Consider the following 18,730-nt stretch of genomic DNA (forward strand, 5'->3'; position numbering starts at 1 on the left):
ATCCTAGAAATAATACTGACTTTTCTAACATATTTTAGATTTAGTACTTCCATAAAGCTTTCATGTATGTATTACTTATTCAACGATGGCAGATCAGAGATTCACAGACAATTAAAAGTGGAGGACTATCAACTGGCTTATTCATTTTGAAGATGAGAATACTGATTCTAGAGATATTAGTCACTTGACAAGCATTTCTAGAATTCCATTTTCCTTTTTTAGGTCAATAAAATATAGTTTTTCCTTCTTGGTTACTGTCTGTAGAGATGAACTAATATGTAATGCATAATCTTGTTAGTGTTTAGCTTGGGTTCTTCTGTGTATAATACAGTTTGTTGTGATTTTTCTGAACGTTTCTATTGATAATAATTGTTGCTATACAACAGTGTGATGGCAGCTGAACCCAAGACCACAAAAAGCCTTCATCGGATACTTAAATTCAGGTGCTCCTTTTGAATGTGAGGGTGATTCATGGTAAATTAAAGGAGAATTTAAGAATATTTTTTGAGAAATACCAGTTTTAGATAGGTAACGGTGAGGAACACAAGAATCATACAAGTCAGACTCAGGAGATTCTTCCACAAGCCCCAAGGCGAGAGATCGATGCCCTGGATGGTCAAGAATTCTTCACCGGTACATCTGAAATTCAATTAAAAAAAAAACACATCTAAATTCCTAGCATCTGTCAAATTTTACTGAATATATTCACTAGTCTTTTGTTAAAGAAACCTATAAGTTATCCAAATCATTAGGAGTTAGTCCTTCATATATAATAGCTAAAAGTCATTGAGTGCTTACAATTTTGCAGAATCCTGTGCTGAGCAACTTGTTTAGTTATATCGAAAAACAATCCAAGGGGATGGAGATATACACATTTAAAAGAGGAGAGGAAGTAGACTTAAAAACTTGGCCAAGCCTACAGAGACATACTGCAGAGCAAGTTTCTAGCCTCTTAGAGACTTTCATTTACAAATCTATAATGCTGCTCTCTTCAAAGGAAAGATTGCGTATGGTAAACTTTCACTGAGACTTCCCCATTAGGGCTAACTCCCAATGGGTAACCCTCAGCTCTAAGGGATGACATCTATGGCCCTTGCTAAGACGATCAAAGCTCCCCATAGTTCTGCTCACCCACAACACAGCCGTCCTAAAAACTCAGGCTAAGAATTCTGAAACTAGGACCAAAACGGAGCAGGCTTCCAGCCAGAGTGCTGTCTGTCAGCTCTCGCACCAAGACTGTGAAGAGCATCACAGATACTCAGCCACAGGAAGTCACCTGCAGCCCAGGAATCAGAACCAGAACTGAAGTACCAGCTGGAGCAGAACAGGATAGAGCATTCCAGCCACAGGTGGAAAAGCACCTAATACTAAAAACACCTGATGCAGCCACAATACTTGACAGCTGCCATTCTTGTGCCTATTGTTCCATCTCTTGGAATTTAGTGTCATAAAAACATCTGTTGGCCTCTCTTTGCTGTAATAAGAGCTTTGTCCTTCCTTTTCTGAGGTTAACCCCTGTGAGCATGAAGGCTGTGGTGGCTCCTCTTTATCTGGTCCCATTTTTTCCATCCACTTCATTCTGATAGCAACTTGGCACTGTTTTTGTGCCACACCCAGATCAAAAAGAGAGTGGGAAAGTGAAGAAAACACCTCTTCACAGATTTTCTGATTGGTATAGAATCACTTCTATACTATTTGAAAAATGCACGATATTCCAGCATTCTCTTTTTTCTTGTTAATATAAGCAACAAAGTCGAACCATTAACAACAATAATTGAAAAGGTAATAAGCATTATCAAAAATTTAAAGCAAGATCTTCTAATTTTATTAAAATCTGCATTTGTGTTTTAATGATATTATATGAAAATAAGATGTCCTTTTAAATTTACTGAAATACATATTTTTTTCTCTGAAGGTCATTCTATGATAGGAATTATTCCAAGTCAGTTTCCACACACACACACACACACACACACACACACACACACACACACACACACAACTGAGCAGTCTTTGATGTCACGATGTCTCCCATCCCAGGACCTTGGGGCCAGCGTTCACTTCCCTGATGCGATCACTGCCCTCTTGGTTCTTATTACTGTCCGTGGGCTGGGCTCACAGGCACCATATGATCTGTTCAGTTCAGAGACCATAGACCCTTGCTAAACTATCGAAGCATCCATTTCAAATTCAAACGTTCTGAAAAATAAGAACTTGAACTCACAATCAAAACATCAAAATAATTTTTCCAAAGGGAGAAAACAAGCATTTCTCCACATTTAATACAATATTGACTATAGTGGAATACAAGTACAGCATGTTCACATGCATCTGCGTACAACAACTCACTTTATGAGTGAGAAAACTTATGTTCAGAAAGATTCATTGTGCTTGGGCTCTAAACCCAGGGGACTTTCTATATCTCACCATAGTGGTGAGAAATCTCATTATGACATTGAATGGAAACTTATATCACATAGCTGGTGCAGCCACTGCTTTCTGTTGTACTGAGTCCTGGACAGAAGTTTCGTCCCAAAAATTCATTATGCTGCAAAGCCTGTATCATAAGGGGAGCAAGGCAAGATAAATAGTTTTAAATTTCAAAAAGTTTCCAGATGCCAGATACAGAAGTACACACTGGTAATCCAGCTGATGGGGAGACTCAGGCAGGAGGATGGCAAGTTCAAGGCCAGCCTGGGCAACTCAAGATAAGGAGACCCCGTTTTTTAAAAAATAAAAAGGGCTGGGGAAGTAGTTCGAGGATAAAGTGCTTGCCTAGCAAGCACAGGTCCCTAGGTTAAATTCCCATTACTGAAAATTTTATAGTTGCCAAAGAATTATCACAATTATATCTTTGTTTAATCTTCATTGTTGCTTCTAAAAATATACCAAGTCTCACATTCACAGCCTTTGTCACAGCACAGCAGCTGATATATTTTCCCTGGTAATCAAGAGGCATAGGTTTGAGATGTTGCCTCTCATTGGCAAAAAAGGGAGACCTCTGGCTAGATAACCCAAACGTCTTTCTTCTCACTCAATCTTATAACCCCATAAAAACTATAATTAAAATGATACAACAGTGCTCAGTGAACATTGTCAATGTATACTAACAATATTTTCTTGCTTGTTTTCATCAAAAAGCAGTTATAATTCTGGGAGTTAGAAATTTGGTTACACTATGCTAAGACACAGCTTTATTTGGAATTGATTCTCTTGCCAATATGTCTCTGGGTATTAGATGGTCTTCTGACACTCTCTTAAATTCACTTTCAATGTAAACAATGCGTTCCAGTCTCCCTTCCTCCCATTGATTCCCTGATTGAACTAAAACACAAAATATGTTTTTTATTAATCAGTCAAGCTAACTTTTCCTGTTTACTAGATTTCTCCACAGACTTTCTCTTCCTCAAATACTGATCTGACTCAAAAACCCCAGATACCTTCCTGAAAGACAATTCCTGGAAGGAAGAAGTTCATAGTTCATGCCCATGGAAATTAGACAATTAGGATTTTATTTTGATTGTTCCCACTTTGAGAACTCTGTCACAATGGCAAATAAGGACATCTTACCATGTAGCCATAATGAGGAATACTGAAGTATTCAAACCATGAGAGCCACGGTATTGTGTTTCCAAAATTTAGTGACATACCCAAGAAAACCTACAAAAAGCAAGACCAAGTGTCATGAGGACTCTAGATAAGACCCTCTACAAGAACTCTACAGCCTTCTAAACATTTCTACTAGCACCACTCTTCCTTAAAATTTCTTCCACTTACTTCTAAATACTAATTTTGGTCCTTTTCATGTATGTACCTCTGCATGGCTAAGGCAGTTTATGGTATTAAAAGAAGAACAATATACCTGTAACCTACATTATATATTCCACTTATTTAGGAAGATTCTTTATTATCAAGATTCTGTCTTTAAATTGGTCTATAACTGTATCCAATGGAAGATTAAGAAGTAAGGTCATCCCTTCGTATCTGACAGGGATTAGTTAGGGAGCCTTCAGCAACTCCCACCCACAGATACCAAAATCTGACAATGCTGATATCCCTTATTTCTAAAATGGCATAATATTTGCATGCAACCCTATATATCCTGTATGCTTTAAATATACATATTCTGTATGTTTTAAATCACTTCCATATTTCTTTTGAAACATACCACAAGTAACCACCAAGTAAAAAATTTATGTATACCAGAAGAAAAATTTGTGTATACCAGAAGATTCCTGAGCAACACATGCTCCTCTTTTCTTCTACACAATAATAATATTTGTTATTTACAAGAGTTTGCTTTTTGTACCCATTTCTAGGAATAATTTGGGATTCTGAATGCTGGCTTCAATGCCCCAAAGCTCTACAACTCAAAAACGAATAACATGGTGAAGTTCAGCAGAACACACAGTCAATACCTCCATTTTAAGCTACCAGAAAGCAGTATCGCAGTAGAGATGCCAGGAAGGACTGCTAGAGACGATCGAGAGATAGCTACAAGGTTCACATAACACTTGTCCTAACTGGTGTGAGATGCACTAGGGTATGCAGAACAACAACAGTGTTGGGGTGGGTGTACATATGTTTAGACTGGACCTAACCAAGTGCTTACTACATAACAACAACTCTGGGTTTCATAATTGGTTTTTAAAATTCCATTTGGAATTCTTTACATAAGAATTAGGCAAAGCATCAAATCAAACAAAACTGCATTTATTGAAAGACACTTTATTTGTTGTACGACAGCATAGGAACTATAACAAGATTTATCCCTTTACGATACACATTGTAGTTGCCAAATTCACCAACAGAAGAATTAAACTTTGGCAAGAGCTTATAATAAATCTGTATCATTGAAACACATCTCCTCCTACTGTGGCAGAATGGATGTGTGGATTAATAGGAGAAGCACTCTTGTTTAATTCATGCCCCAGGGGGAAGGCTGGTAACTAGTTATCTGCTGAGTCATCATTTTGAGTACAAAATTTAAAACATATAAACTAAGTAAACATTAAAAACAATCAAAAGATGTGCAGAAATATATTGATATAAGAGAACATCAGGAATTCATAAGGGAGGAAACCTAGTACTGTGGACTTTGGATTTTCCAGTGCTTTCAGTACTTCTTTTCAAAATATAAGAGGCACTTCAGTTTGACTTTCCATGCCACAACTGCTGAACTTCCAATGGATCTGCACTTTTACCTTGAAGTTACACAATCCAACCAAACCATCTCTGCTGGTTAAAGAGCTGGCAATTCTCTAACACCAGCACGAAGGTCAGGCAGGTTTTCATGAGGCAATTAGCCAATCATAATAATTCTGGGTTTTGAGTTTCCACTTTATCAAGGTTTCATAATGTCACCCAGAAGTGTTTTTAAAAGCTCATTAGTGAGGATATGTTTAAAAGTTATAGTGACAAAATTAGGACACTAGCAGAAAAGACTGGATAAGGGCCAGGAGGAATGTGGTACATTCTGTAATATCAACTGTATGGTCTCCTGAAAGCATTAGCGTCCCATACAGAATCCTAAAAGCAGGTTTTATAGGACAGGCGAAGGAGCAGGAAGAACAAGGGGACAGATTCCCCCTAAAACAATACAGTTCACACTCACCATCATAAACACAAAATAGACGTTCACAAGAAATGTCTTCATGTCCATTGCCTTCTCCCCTGCTCCCAGCACCAGGGCCATGGAACTGGTGGCATAAGCCACCAGTAAGACAACAGACATCAGCATGAAGAAAGCCTCCACTTCTAGTTTCAACCCTTGGAAGGAAAAGAAAGTCAGTCCAGATGCCTAGGTCACCTCGTATTTGAGATTGTTTATTTTGCAAATAACACTACAACATTCTGATCAACTAATATCAGCGTGAAAAAAAGTCACCCACTATCCAACTGTCATTATTGTTTCCTTCCAATAAGCCACATAAAGTTATCACATGGTTTTCTTTTTTATATTTACTGCGAAAGCACTTTCCACATAACATCTATGCTCCTTTATGTGTAAAGATGAACAACTTCTAAGTTGCTGAGATGGAGAGACAGGGGCAACACAAACAGCCAAAATTCTACTGTCACAGGAAACTTCTCAACAACACATTCACGTATCCAGACAGCTCCATGTTGTCTGTGAATGTATTAGTGAAGAAATTGGGATTCAAATTTTAAGGTCCTACAGTGGGAGGAAAAGGGGGAAGTACTAGGGACTGAACTGGAGCAAATTAAATTCCATTCTTGTATAATTATGTCAACAAGAACCCCATTATTATGTATAAGTATAATGCACTAATAAAATATTTTTTAAAATATTTAGGGGAAGGAAAGGTACCCCTATAACCTAGATCCCCCTGAACAAACCACCACATGGCTGTGATAGAAAATGAGCTAAATTAAATACTCTGTAAACCATAACAAGCTAATGCTCTGAGTCATATTATCTGAAGGTTTTGGAACATTTGAAGAACACTGATCAGCAGCCTGGGGGTCTAAATTTCATAATTCTTTATGATACATCTGATTTGTAAAACAGAAGGTTTAAGCTCTATCAGTGGTTCTTATTCTGCAGTATGTTGTCAAAAACAGATATTCTTGTGTGTGTGTTGATGAGAGGGTGGGGGAAGATGTGGAAATCCTGATGTAGTACCTGAAGTGAAGCCTGAGTCTAATGCACAAAGGAATACATCTACAGACATCAAATAGGAATTTTATTAAATAAATAAACACCAAATTTATCATCTTTCTTTCTCTGATTAGAGGAGAGGGAAAGAATATATATGTATATCGACTTTCTTATCCCTCACGATACATCCCTATACATAGTACAGGTATTACCTATGTGTATTTTATCTCTACATAGAAACATATGTAGATATAGAGGATAGATAGATAAACCATAAATATCAAGTAGTTTTATAATTTCTTCCATGTTTGTATATGACACACAGCATCTCTTGGTAAATGCAGTTTTATAAATTGTTTTAAAGTTTGGTTGGCCCAATGACAGGGGTGCACACTGGCAATCGCAGGTATCTGGGAAGCTGAGGCAGAAGGATCCCAAATTCAAACAGGTCTGGGCAACTTATCAAGACTCCATCTCAAAACAAAATAAAAATAAAATTGCCTATCATGCTCACACTTGGTTGAGTTTCTAGTACCAGTTTAAAAAAAAAAAATGTTTGGCTGGAAAAAGTCTTGACAACAACAGTGAACAGTTATTTTAGAGAGTGCACAATGGGTATATGTACTTCCATAGCTTACATACAGCTTGGTTTGTAGTTTTAATAACCATGAAAGTGCTCACAGAAATTGGCATCACCTCATATTCAAACTAAAGACACATCTTCTTCCTCTTGCTACTTAATTAACATGAAGTATAGTATAAAATTAAATAGGACACTTGGCAAAAACCTCCTGGGTAGTAATTCGGATAAGAGTTCTCCAAAGAAATAAGGCAACACTCTGTAGTATCCACTGATGTACTCGTGTCTACAGAACAAAAACACAAATCACACATCCAGATGAGTCCAGGAAGGCACGGCCTAGATGAGATGCTGCTGTGCAGACTCCTGCTGCCACCAGGTCTGACACCGCAGCTGCCCACAGGCTTCAGGCTGACCCCGATGTCCTTCTTTATCTCAGAGCCACCTCCCTAGGGGTCTGCCCCAAGAGGCTCATACTGTGACCCTCTCTCATGCTGTGAGGAGCACCCCTCCTGCTGCTGCCCACTCTAGCCTACCTCACCCCTCCAGGGACACAGAGTCTGCATCTCCTCACTCTCCTCAGAGACTCTGCTTCTCCTCTGAGGTTGGCTCTGCCTGAAAAGCAGCACTTCAAGGGCTAATCTCAGTGGTAACAGGGTTTTCTTCTCCCCACTCCTGATTGTGAAAAAGGTAACCTTGTTATTCTCCAAGGCCCCCAAATGTAGGTGCAGTTTCATAAACTTTATTTCTGCTGCTCTCATGTTAAAAAAAAAAAGACTTCTTCCTTCAATGATCATGTCTTTCAACAATACATCCTTTCAGATACCAAATCCTCATCTTTCCTCTTCCTGATGTCTCTTCCATAATTTCAGTTTCTTCCACCAGTGTCCTTACTCCTTCGCTCTCTGAGTATTCCTAACCTTGGCATGCACTTATCGGTTAATCTCTTCCAGTTTTGAATTGCAGAAGAAACAAAACCAGCTTGCTCTTTACTGTAAGGCTGCCCTCTGGCTCTTTCCAATCCTCTATCCACTGAGGGCTAAGCAACTAAATCATATCCTTTGTCAATTTTATTACCTATCTCCAATTTGCTGCTGATGCCACCATTTACTTTCTACCAAGCACCTCAAACTTTTCTTGCAAGGGTCACAATGACCTGTCATTTCCTAAAATCATAAAGATACTTTCCACACCATTACTGCTGGCTTTCCTGCAGCATTGGAATTGGCTGGTCATATCTAACTGCAAAACTCTCTTTTCCCTTAATGGTAGGTTCCACATACTCTTGATTTTTTTTTTATCCTCCTGTGACCGTGTTTTCTCAGTTAATATTGGTAATCTCAAGCTATACCTCAGAAGTTCACACTGTGCATGCTAAGTATACACAGTTTATGGCACTCTTCAAGATGACATCCTTGTCCCAATTCTGGATGTGGCCTGTTTGACCAACAGCTACTGATGCCTACTTTGAAACAGAGACCTACTCACTTAAACAGTTTCTTCTGGAGCTCAAAGATCTCCCCAGCTGTCACACTGCTGAAACACTGGAAGGCAATCAGCACATACAGTGCCCAGGCTCTGCCAGGACAGAACAGGAACAAAAGTATTACAGTCAATCATTGCCATTAGCTCAGTTTTCTACCCACAAAGTCTTCTCACAAATGACATAACATGAATAGATTTTTTTTTTCCTTTAAAAGGTGCAGAACTGTTCTTGTTAAAACTGAGAGGGAAGCATGAACCCATGAGGTCTCTCCCTATCTCTGTATTTCCACAATGATACCCCTGTAATTCCATATTATAGCCCTATTTGAAATTCATGGTCTTAGCTCAGGTGAGCTGACTTCTGTTACCAAAAAATGAAATGTGAAGGCAATAATCCCCAATATGAGGGTATTTGGAAGTAGGTGACTCAGTAAATAATGTTAGATGAGATCATCAGAGTAGAGACCCCTAGATTTGATTAATGTCCTTATAAGAAGAAGAAACGTCCAGGCTGCTCTGCCATGAGAGGTACAGAGTGAAGGTTGCTACCTGTTAGCCAGGAAGAGACCTTCGCAGGAGACTAACCCTCTGGAATGGAACTCGGAGCTCTGATTTCCACTCTCTAGAACTGAGAGAAAATAAATTTCTGTTTTGTAAAGTCACCAAATCTACAGCATTTAGTTATGGCAGTCTGAGATAATTCATAGGTCACAAAAATACTACCAACTTCAATTTTTTAAAAAAGTTACCACTATCATTACTAATGTATATTTGGAAGATAAATAAAGTCCCAAAGTGTTAAAACATTCACTTACCCAGTTTGGTTTTCAGGTGGAGTAAAGAAAAAAGTGAGACGTGGAAGGAACATGCCAGTCAGTGGAAGGAACCTGCACTCAGCTCTATACTACAGACACCCTGTACCTGACCACCAGCAAAGCCTTGACAGCTAGCCTTGGCATGGAACAACCACCCTGCCTAGGTTCCCAGAGTGCTCAGAAAATAAAAATAAAATTGATCCTGATTGATGAAAAAAAAAATTGGCACTTGTGTGAAAAGGAAGACAAGGCTTCTTTGTTTAGCAAAATAATTGAGGTTTAAAAAGGAAAATGTTCAGTTAGTCTACACTTCGATAGATACATGGATGTTATGAAAGAAACCTCACATACTTCAAACTTGGATGGGCTTCACCACACAACCAAACAGTTTAATCAATATGGAGGATGTTAGTTGTAACTTTTTGAAAACAGAGATGATGTTACACATCATTGAAATAACAAAAGCCAGAGAACATATTTAAAAATTGTGAAGAACCCCAGATACTTTAAGGGCAAAATACACATATAATAATTTTCCATAGTACCTACAGAATGAAGAAGTAAATGTACAGGCTATTTAAAATATAAATGTTTATACAATGATTAAACTGAATGGAAATCAGTCAGGCTTAATAGAAAAGCAGCTGCACAACTTTTGAACCAGGAACAAACCTAACATCAAGTCAAAAGCTAATTTGAGGAACATGGGAAATGACAAAGATTCAGTTCAATATGTTGTGTTACATCTAACAGTACACTGGTGTTAATGATTCTGAAAAAAGAGACAATGAAATTCCTTCTAAATCAGGATAATTTATTTTATATTAAAGATTCTTTTATATTCAGGGTTATTTAATGCATTCAAATTCTTTCCAAAGGGGCAAGCCACATCTGTATTATCTACTTACTTATCTGATTTATTTTAATGATAAGTTGACAAATTATATTTACCTATATATGAGTACAAAGTGAAGTTATGGTTTATGAACATAATGTGAAATTGTTAAATCAAGATAAGGTAATATCTACCACCTCAAATATGTGTGGTAAGAGCATTTGAAATGAATTCTCGGCAATTTTGAAATATATACATATATTAATATTTACTATATTCACATTTTGTAATATATCTCAAAGAAAAAAAAATACCCTTATTCCTCCTGAGACTTTGTACGCTTGACCATCTTCCCCTTGTTTTTCCTGCCCCTCAGCCTCTAGCAATCTCCATTTTACTCTTTGCTTCTAAGAGTTCAACCTATTTAGCATAATGTTGTCCACTTCCATCCCTGTTGTCATTATTGAAAAAATTCCTTTCTTAGAGCTGAGCAGGACTCTGCCATGCATACACACCTCACTTTCCTTATTCATTTATCTGAGGATGGACACTTAGATTGAATCCTCAACTTGGCTATCGCGAAGTGTACTTCAATGAACATAAGCGTGCAGATAGCTCCTCAATGGACTAATCTTAAATATTTCACATTAATTCCCAGAAGTGGGATCACTGGATCCAATTATTTTAAAACACCTTTTTCCTAATTCATTTAGCTGTCACCACAGTCCTGTAAGGCTATGGAGTCATAGGAGTTCACACTCCACACAAGATTGAAACCCAGTTCCTCTGTTACACAGGTTAGAGAAAATGCAAAGACAGTGCTCCATCCCACAGAAGAACTAAACCATTGGCCTCCCCAGCAATTTCAAAAGATGAAGCACTGATAGTCACCCCTGAAGAAAGCTTTAAGAACTTGCTTCCAGAAATGAAACTGAAACATTGTTTTCTTTTAAAAAAATTTTTGTGTTATAAATGAACATAATACCTTTATTTTATTTGTTTATTTTTATATGGTACAGAGGATAGACCCCAGGGCTAGGTAAGTGCTCTACCACTGAGCTACAGCCCCAGTCCTGAAATATTATTTTCAAACCAAAAGAATCAACCAATGATCACCCCAGGACAGATTGTATAAGCTACACACAGAGGCCATTTTCACATAGTCCAACTTTTTATTAAAAAAAAAAGGTAGTAGATATAAGGCAAAAATACAAATTAAAACAAGAAAAACATCAAATTTCTCCAGAAAACACCTGAAGAAATTACTAAAGCTCTCCTATATTCTCTATAGTTTTCTACTAAGACCTTTAATGCTTGGCTTTTTAGTTTGTCTTTAAATTTCCTATTAAGGATAGGTTTCTCAATATTTTTTTCAAATGCTCCCAGGCATATAATAGGAGCACAGTCTTTAGGTCCTGCCGGATTAAGAAATGGAGTCTACACGGGGCACAAACCAAGTACTACCATGTTTGGAAATAACCAGAGATCTAAGCCCATAGGGATGGTAAAAGTACGGCATAACTCAGGAAAATCTCCATATCATAGTGTAACACTATCTGATTCCACACAGAAGAAAAATTGTTTTTATTCGAGGAATCAATATTTAGCTAGGTACAGTGATACACATCTGTAATCACAGCTATTGGGGAGGTCAAGTTTAAGGCCAGCCAGGGCAACACAGTGAAACTTTCTCAAAATAAAAAAAAAGAAAGTGCCGGGGATGTAGCTCAATAGTAGAGTGCATGTGGATTTAGGCCCTAGCACTAGAGCCAGGAAAAGAGAGAGAGAGAGAGAGAGAGAGAGAGAGAGAGAGAGAGAGAGAGAGAGAGAGAAGAAGAAGAAGAAGAAGAAGAAGAAGAAGAAGAAGAAGAAGAAGAAGAGGAGGAGGAGGAGGAGGAGGAGGAGGAGGAGGAGGAGGAGGAGGAGATAGAGGAGGAGGAGGAGGGTGGGGGAGGGGGAGGGGAGAGGAAAGAGAGAAAAGAAAAAAAAGAATTGTCTTTGACACTTATTCTTTAAAAAACAATCAGCCTCTAACAGACAGTTGAAGATTTGATATAACCTTCCTCATCCGTCCTCGGTAGTAAAATGGGGATAAGACCATCCACCCCTCTGGCTGTCGGGAGGCACTGAGGCCATGGATGTCAATCATGGAGTCCAGTGACTAGCAAGGAGTGGATTTCATACATGAATTATGATGAGAACCCTGAAGTCTATGATGTCGCTAAGCACCTGTGTTATGAACAGGATAGTCATTAAAAGCTCTCATCCTGAAATGAGACTTTTAAGGGCACATTGTGATTAAACCAGGTAATGACCACAACATTAAGATAAGTGTTATCCATAAAACAGGAAAAACTGCTTGCTACCAGCCAGCCCTATACCCTTAAGCCAAATGAATTAAAAACCAGAAAGGAAATTGGTTCACAAGTAACAAAAGAAAAATAAACTTGAGTATATCAAATTCCAAATGTTTATGTACCAAATGCACTATCAAGAGAGTGAAAGTAAGGGACTGGGGAGATAGCTCAGTTGGTAGAGTGTTTGCCTAGCAAGCCCAAGGCCCTGGGTTTGATCTCCAACACCAAAAAAAAAAAAAAAAAAGAGAGAGAGAGTGAAAGACAGCCCACACAGTGGGAGAAAATATTTGCAAATTGCATACCCACAAAGGGAATTAATTCAATTTTAAAATGGACAAAGGACATTTTGCCAAAGATTCAGTGGAACTGGGACAACCGGGAGCGTCATAAAGGAGGCCGCTCAGCACAGCGCTGGGATTCGGAGCAACCACTGGGGCTCTGGTGGCTGCCCAGGGGAGGAGCGGCGAAGAGAGCTGTGTGGACTCAGGACACCGGGGCCTGCCCTGAGGAGGAGGAGGAGGAATGTGGCCGCTTGGATTCGGAGTGACTACACCAGAGCTACAGGCGGTTGCCAGAGGAGGAGCTGCGCAGCGAGCTGTTTGGACTTAGAGCGACGCTTCTGAACACCGGGGCCTGCCCTGAGGATGAGGAGGAGGAGGAGGAGGAGGAGTGCGGCGGGTCATTTGGACTCGCAGTGACTGCATTAGAGCTCCAGGCAGCTGCTCAGAGGAGGAGGCGATTGGTGAGTGGTTTCGACTTAAAGCGACCGCTCCTGAACACAGGGAGGCTGCCTGGAGGAGGAGCGCGGTGGGTCGCTTGGTCTCGAGTGGCCGCACCAGAGCTCCGGGCGGTTGCCCAGAGGACGCGTGCAGTGGGTCACGTGAATTCAGGGCCACTCAGAGCGACCGCTCCTGAACACCCAGGGGGTTGCCTGGAGGAGGAGGAGGAACGGGGCGGGTCACTTCGACTCGGAGTGATTGCCCAGGGCAATGGGCAGTTGGTGGGAGGAGGAGGCATGCAGTGAGTTGCTTGGACTCCTAGTGACTGCACCGGAATACGGGGCAGCTGTCTGGAGGAAGAGACATGCGGCGGGTCTCTGGGACACAGAGCGATTGTATGGAGCAGCCATGCTCACAGGAGGGGACGCATAGCCAGGCGATTAGGTACAGAGCAGGGTCCCAGGATCTAGGAGGCTTCTGGGTGGAAGAGCCCCACAGAGACACGCTTAGGGGCAGAGCGTAGGTTCCAGGACTGCGGCCAGATTCTCTGAGGAGGGGCAGCCTAAGGAGATTCATCTGCGAAGGGTGAGGCTCCTAGGCCGAGGAGGTAGGGCCGGTTCCCTGGGAACGTTGCAGAGGAAGGCAGCCCAACCCAGGCGGTAGCTGTAAATTGAGGGGAACCTCTAGGAGGGAACTGACCAGCGAGACCTCCCCACCGGGTGAGTCTTCCCTGCCGGGTGAGGTTTCCCCACAAGGACGGTAAAAGCAGAGACTCAGGCCCAAACAGGCCTTGCCTCAGCCCGCAGCCTAGGTCCCCTTTGGATGACCATTGGTCAATAAGTGGAGGCACCTCTGCACACTAGCAGGGAATATACCCCATCTGAAGGCCACCACTCCTAGAGAGGCAGCTTCCTTGTGGAGCACAGCAGTATCAACTTCCTCCAAGACTTCAGCCTACTGAAGGCTAAGAGGGGATATATATATAGAAATCTTCAAGAACATTGTAAGTCAATAGAGGAAATCTGCAATATCTCAGTGGTCCACTGATACCTGAACAATACGAGAAAACAAGGAAAGAAAATGCCGCAAACAAATCTAAATGTTACATCAATAAAACCCAATGACAGCATGGCAGAAGAAATGACAGAAAAGGAGTTGAGAATGTACGCAATTAAAATGATCAGGGAAGCAAACAATGAGATGAAAGAGCAAATGCACACACTGAATGATGAGATGAAAGAGCAAATGTAGACATTGAATGATCGTACCAATCGACAGTTAAAAGAGCAAATACAGGAAGCAAAAGATCATTTCAATAAAGAGTTAGAGATATTGAAAAAAAACAAACAAACAGAAATCCTTGAAATGAATGAAACAATAAACCAAATTAAGAACTCCAGAGAAAGCATATCCAGTAGGATAGAACACCTGGAAGACAAAACCTCAGACATTGAAGACAAAATATTTAACCTTGAAAACAAAGTTGAACAAACAGAGAAGATGGTAAGAAATCATGAACAGAATCTACAAGAACTATGGGATATCATGAAAAGGCCAAATTTAAGAATTATTGGGATTGAGGAAGGCCTAGAGAAACAAACCAAAGGAATGAACAATCTATTCAATGAAATAATATCAGAAAATTTCCCAAATCTGAAGAATAAAATGTAAAATCAAGTCCAAGAGGCTTATAGGACTCCAAATACACAAAATTACAACAGACCCACACCAAGGCACATTATAATGAAAATACCTAACATACAAAATAAAGACAGAATTTTAAAGGCTGTGAGAGAAAAGACCAAATTACATTCAGGGGGAAACCAATATGGATATCAGCAGATTTTTCAATCCAGACCCTAAAAGGTAGAAGGGCCTGACACAACATTTTTCAAGCCCTGAAAGAAAATGGATGCCAACCAAGAAGCTTATACCCAGAAAACTTACCTTCAAATTTGACGATGAAATCAAATCCTTCCATGATAAACAAAAGCTAAAAGAATTTACAAAAAGAAAGCCAGCACTACAGAACATTCTCAGCAAAATATTTCATGAGGAAGAGATGAAAAACAAAGAAGCAAATCAGCAAAGGGAGGAATTATCCTAAAGGAATTGTCAAATAAAGGAGGAACCAAGTAGTGTCAAATAAATAAATAAATAAAATTTTAAAAATGAACCATATGACTGGGAAACCAAATCATATCTCAATAATAACCCTGAATGTTAATGGCCTGAAATCATCAATCAAAAGACATAGACTGGCAGATTGGATTAAAAAGAAGATCCAACAATATGTTGCCTACAAGAGACTCACCTCATAGAAAAAGATACTCATAGACTAAAGGTGAAAGGATGGGGAAAAACATACCATGCACATGGACTCAGCAAAAAAGCTGGAGTATCCATCCTCATTTCAGATAATGTGGACTTCAAGCCAAAGTTAGTCAGAAGGGATAAAGAAGGTCATTTCATACTGCTTAAGGGAAGCATAAATCAGCAAGACATAACTATCATAAACATCTATGCCCCAAACAGTGGCTCATCCATGTATGTCAAAAAATCCTTCTCAATTTCAGAAACCAAATAGACCATAACACAATAACACTAGGTGATTTTAACACGCCTCTCTCACCACTGGACAGATCTTCCAGACAAAAATCGAACAAAGAAACCATAGATCTCAATAATACAATCAATAATTTAGACTTAATGGACATTTATAGAATATACCATCCAACCAAGAGTGAATACACTTTCTTCTCAGCAGCACGTGGATCCTTCGCTAAAATAGACCATATATTATGCCACAAAGCTAATGTGAGCAAATACAAGAAGATAGAGACACTACCATGTATTCTATCAGATCATAATGGATTGAAGTTAGAAATAAATGAAAGAGTAAAACACAGAAACTATTTCAACATCTGGAGATTAAACAATATGGTATTATATGATGAATGGATAAGAGAGGATATTAGGAAGGAAATTAAAAAATTCTTAGAGGTAAATGAGAACAAAGAAATATCATATCAAAATCTCTGGGACACTATGAAAGCAGTACTTAGAGGGAAACTTATTTCATGGAGCGCATTTAATAAAAGAAGTAAAACTCAACAAATAAATGACCTAACACTACAGCTCAAAGCCCTAGAAAAAGAAGAACAGACCAGCACCAAAAGTAGTAGAAGACAGGAAATAGTTAAACTCAGAGCTGAAATCAATGAAATTGAAACAAAAGAAACAATACAAAAAATTTACAAAATAAATAGTTGGTTCTTTGAAAAAATAAACAAAACTGATAAACCTTTAGCCACACTAACAAAGAGAAGACGAGAGAAAACCCAAATCACTAAAATTCGGAATGAACAAGGAAATATCACAACAGACAGGATTGAAATGCAAAACATAATTAGAAGCTATCTTGAAAATATATACTACAACAAAATAGAAAATTTCGAAGACATCAAGAGGTTTCTAGAGACATATGAATTGCCTAAACTGAATGAGGAGGACGTACACAATTTAAATAGACCAATTTCAAGTACTGAATAGAAGAAGTCATCAAAAGCCTACCAACAAAGAAAAGTCCGGGACCAGATGGGTTCTCAGCCAAGTTCTACAAAACCTTTAAAGAAGAGCTCATTCCAATACTTCTCAAAGTATTCCATAAAATAGAAGAGGAGGGAACCCTCCCAAACTCATTCTATGAGGCTAATATCACACTGATACCTAAACCAGATAGAGACTCATCAAGGAAAGAAAATTTCAGACCAATATCCTTAATGAACATCGATGCAAACATTCTCAAGAAAATTTTAGCAAATCGCATACAAAAACATATTGAAAAGATATGATCAAGTCGGTTTCATCCCAGGGATGCAAGGTTGGTTCAACATCAGGAAATCAATAAATGTCATTCACCATATCAATAGACTTAAAGTCAAGAATCACATGATTATTTCAATAGATGCAGAAAAAGCATTTGATAAAATACAGCATCCCTTCATGCGCAAAACACTAGAAAAAATAGGGATAGAGGGAACATTCCTTAACATTGTAAAGGCCATTTATGCTAAGCCCATGGCTAATATCATTCTAAATGGTGAAAAACTGAAAGCATTCCCCCTAAAAACTGGAACAAGGCAGGGATGCCCTCTTTCACCACTTCTATTCAACATCGCTCTTGAGACTCTAGCTAGAGCAATTAGACAAACCAAAGAAATTAAAGGGATACGAATAGGAAAAGAAGAACTCAAACTATTCCTGTTCGCTGATGACATGATTATATATTTAGAGGAACCTGGAAATTCCACCAGAAAACTCTTAGAACTCATAAGTGAATTCAGTAAAGTAGCAGGTTACAAGATCAATGCCCATAAATCCAACGCATTTTTATACATAAGTGATGAATCTTCAGAAAGAGAAATTAGGAAAACTACCCCATTCACAATAGCCTCGAAAAAAATAAAATACTTGGGAATCAATCTCACAAAAGAGGTGAAAGACCTCTACAATGAGAACTACAGAACACTAAAGAAAGAAATTAAAGAAGACCTTAGAAGATGGAAAGATCTTCCATGTTCTTGGATAGGAAGAATTAATATCGTCAAAATGGCCATACTACCTAAAGCGCTATACAAATTCAATGCAATTCCAATTAAAATCCCAATGACGTACCTTACAGAAATAGAGCAAGCAATTATGAAATTCATCTGGAAGAATAAGAAACCCAGAATAGCTAAAGCAATCCTTAGCAGGAAGAGTGAAACAGGGGGTATCACAATACCAGATCTTCAACTCTACTACAAAGCAATAATAACAAAAACGGCATGCTATTGGTACCAAAATAGACAGATGGATCAATGGTATGGAATAAAGGACATGGACACAAACCCAAATAAATACAATTTTCTCATATTAGACAACGGTGCCAAAAATATGCAATGGAGAAAAGATAGCCTCTTCAACAAATGGTGCTGGGAAAACTGGAAATCCGTATGCAACAGAATTAAACTAAACCCCTATCTCTCACCCTGCACAAAAATCAACTTAAAGTAGATCAAGGACCTTGATATCAGACCAGAGACCCTGCATCCTATAGAAGAAAAAGTAGGTTCAAATCTTCAACATGTCAGCTTAGGATCAGACTTCCTTAACAGGACTCCCATAGCACAAGAAATAAAAGCAAGAATCAATAACTGGGATAGATTCAAACTAAATAGCTTTCTCTCAGCAAAGGAAACTATCAGCAATGTGAAGAGAGAACCTACAGAGTGGGAGAAAATCTTTGCCACTCATACTTCAGATAGAGCACTAA

General features: G+C 38.9%; 1 protein-coding gene across 2 annotated transcripts; it reads right to left on the reverse strand.

Annotated features, from left to right (window-relative positions):
- Positions 1-237: 237 nt before the first annotated feature.
- On the reverse strand, positions 238-12,143 carry LOC306669378 (broad substrate specificity ATP-binding cassette transporter ABCG2-like). Of its 2 annotated transcripts, XM_079153350.1 has the most exons (5): positions 8,691-12,141; positions 5,615-5,769; positions 3,571-3,660; positions 2,470-2,557; positions 238-637 (listed from the first exon to the last, which is right to left on the reverse strand). In XM_079153350.1, exons 2-5 carry the CDS (start codon positions 5,738-5,740, stop codon positions 492-494), a joined length of 450 nt encoding a protein of 149 aa, XP_079009476.1. In that variant the 5' UTR covers positions 5,741-5,769; positions 8,691-12,141; the 3' UTR covers positions 238-491. The 2 variants fall into 2 exon arrangements, 1 of the variants encoding a protein (XP_079009476.1); XR_013766074.1 differs by lacking the exons at positions 238-637; positions 2,470-2,557; positions 3,571-3,660; positions 5,615-5,769 and adding an exon at positions 5,785-7,488 and having other exon boundaries at positions 8,691-12,143.
- Between the last annotated feature and the right edge of the window lie 6,587 nt (positions 12,144-18,730).

Source organism: Sciurus vulgaris (assembly GCF_902686455.1).
Source record: "Sciurus vulgaris genome assembly, chromosome: 9".
Classification (NCBI taxonomy): domain Eukaryota; kingdom Metazoa; phylum Chordata; class Mammalia; order Rodentia; family Sciuridae; genus Sciurus; species Sciurus vulgaris.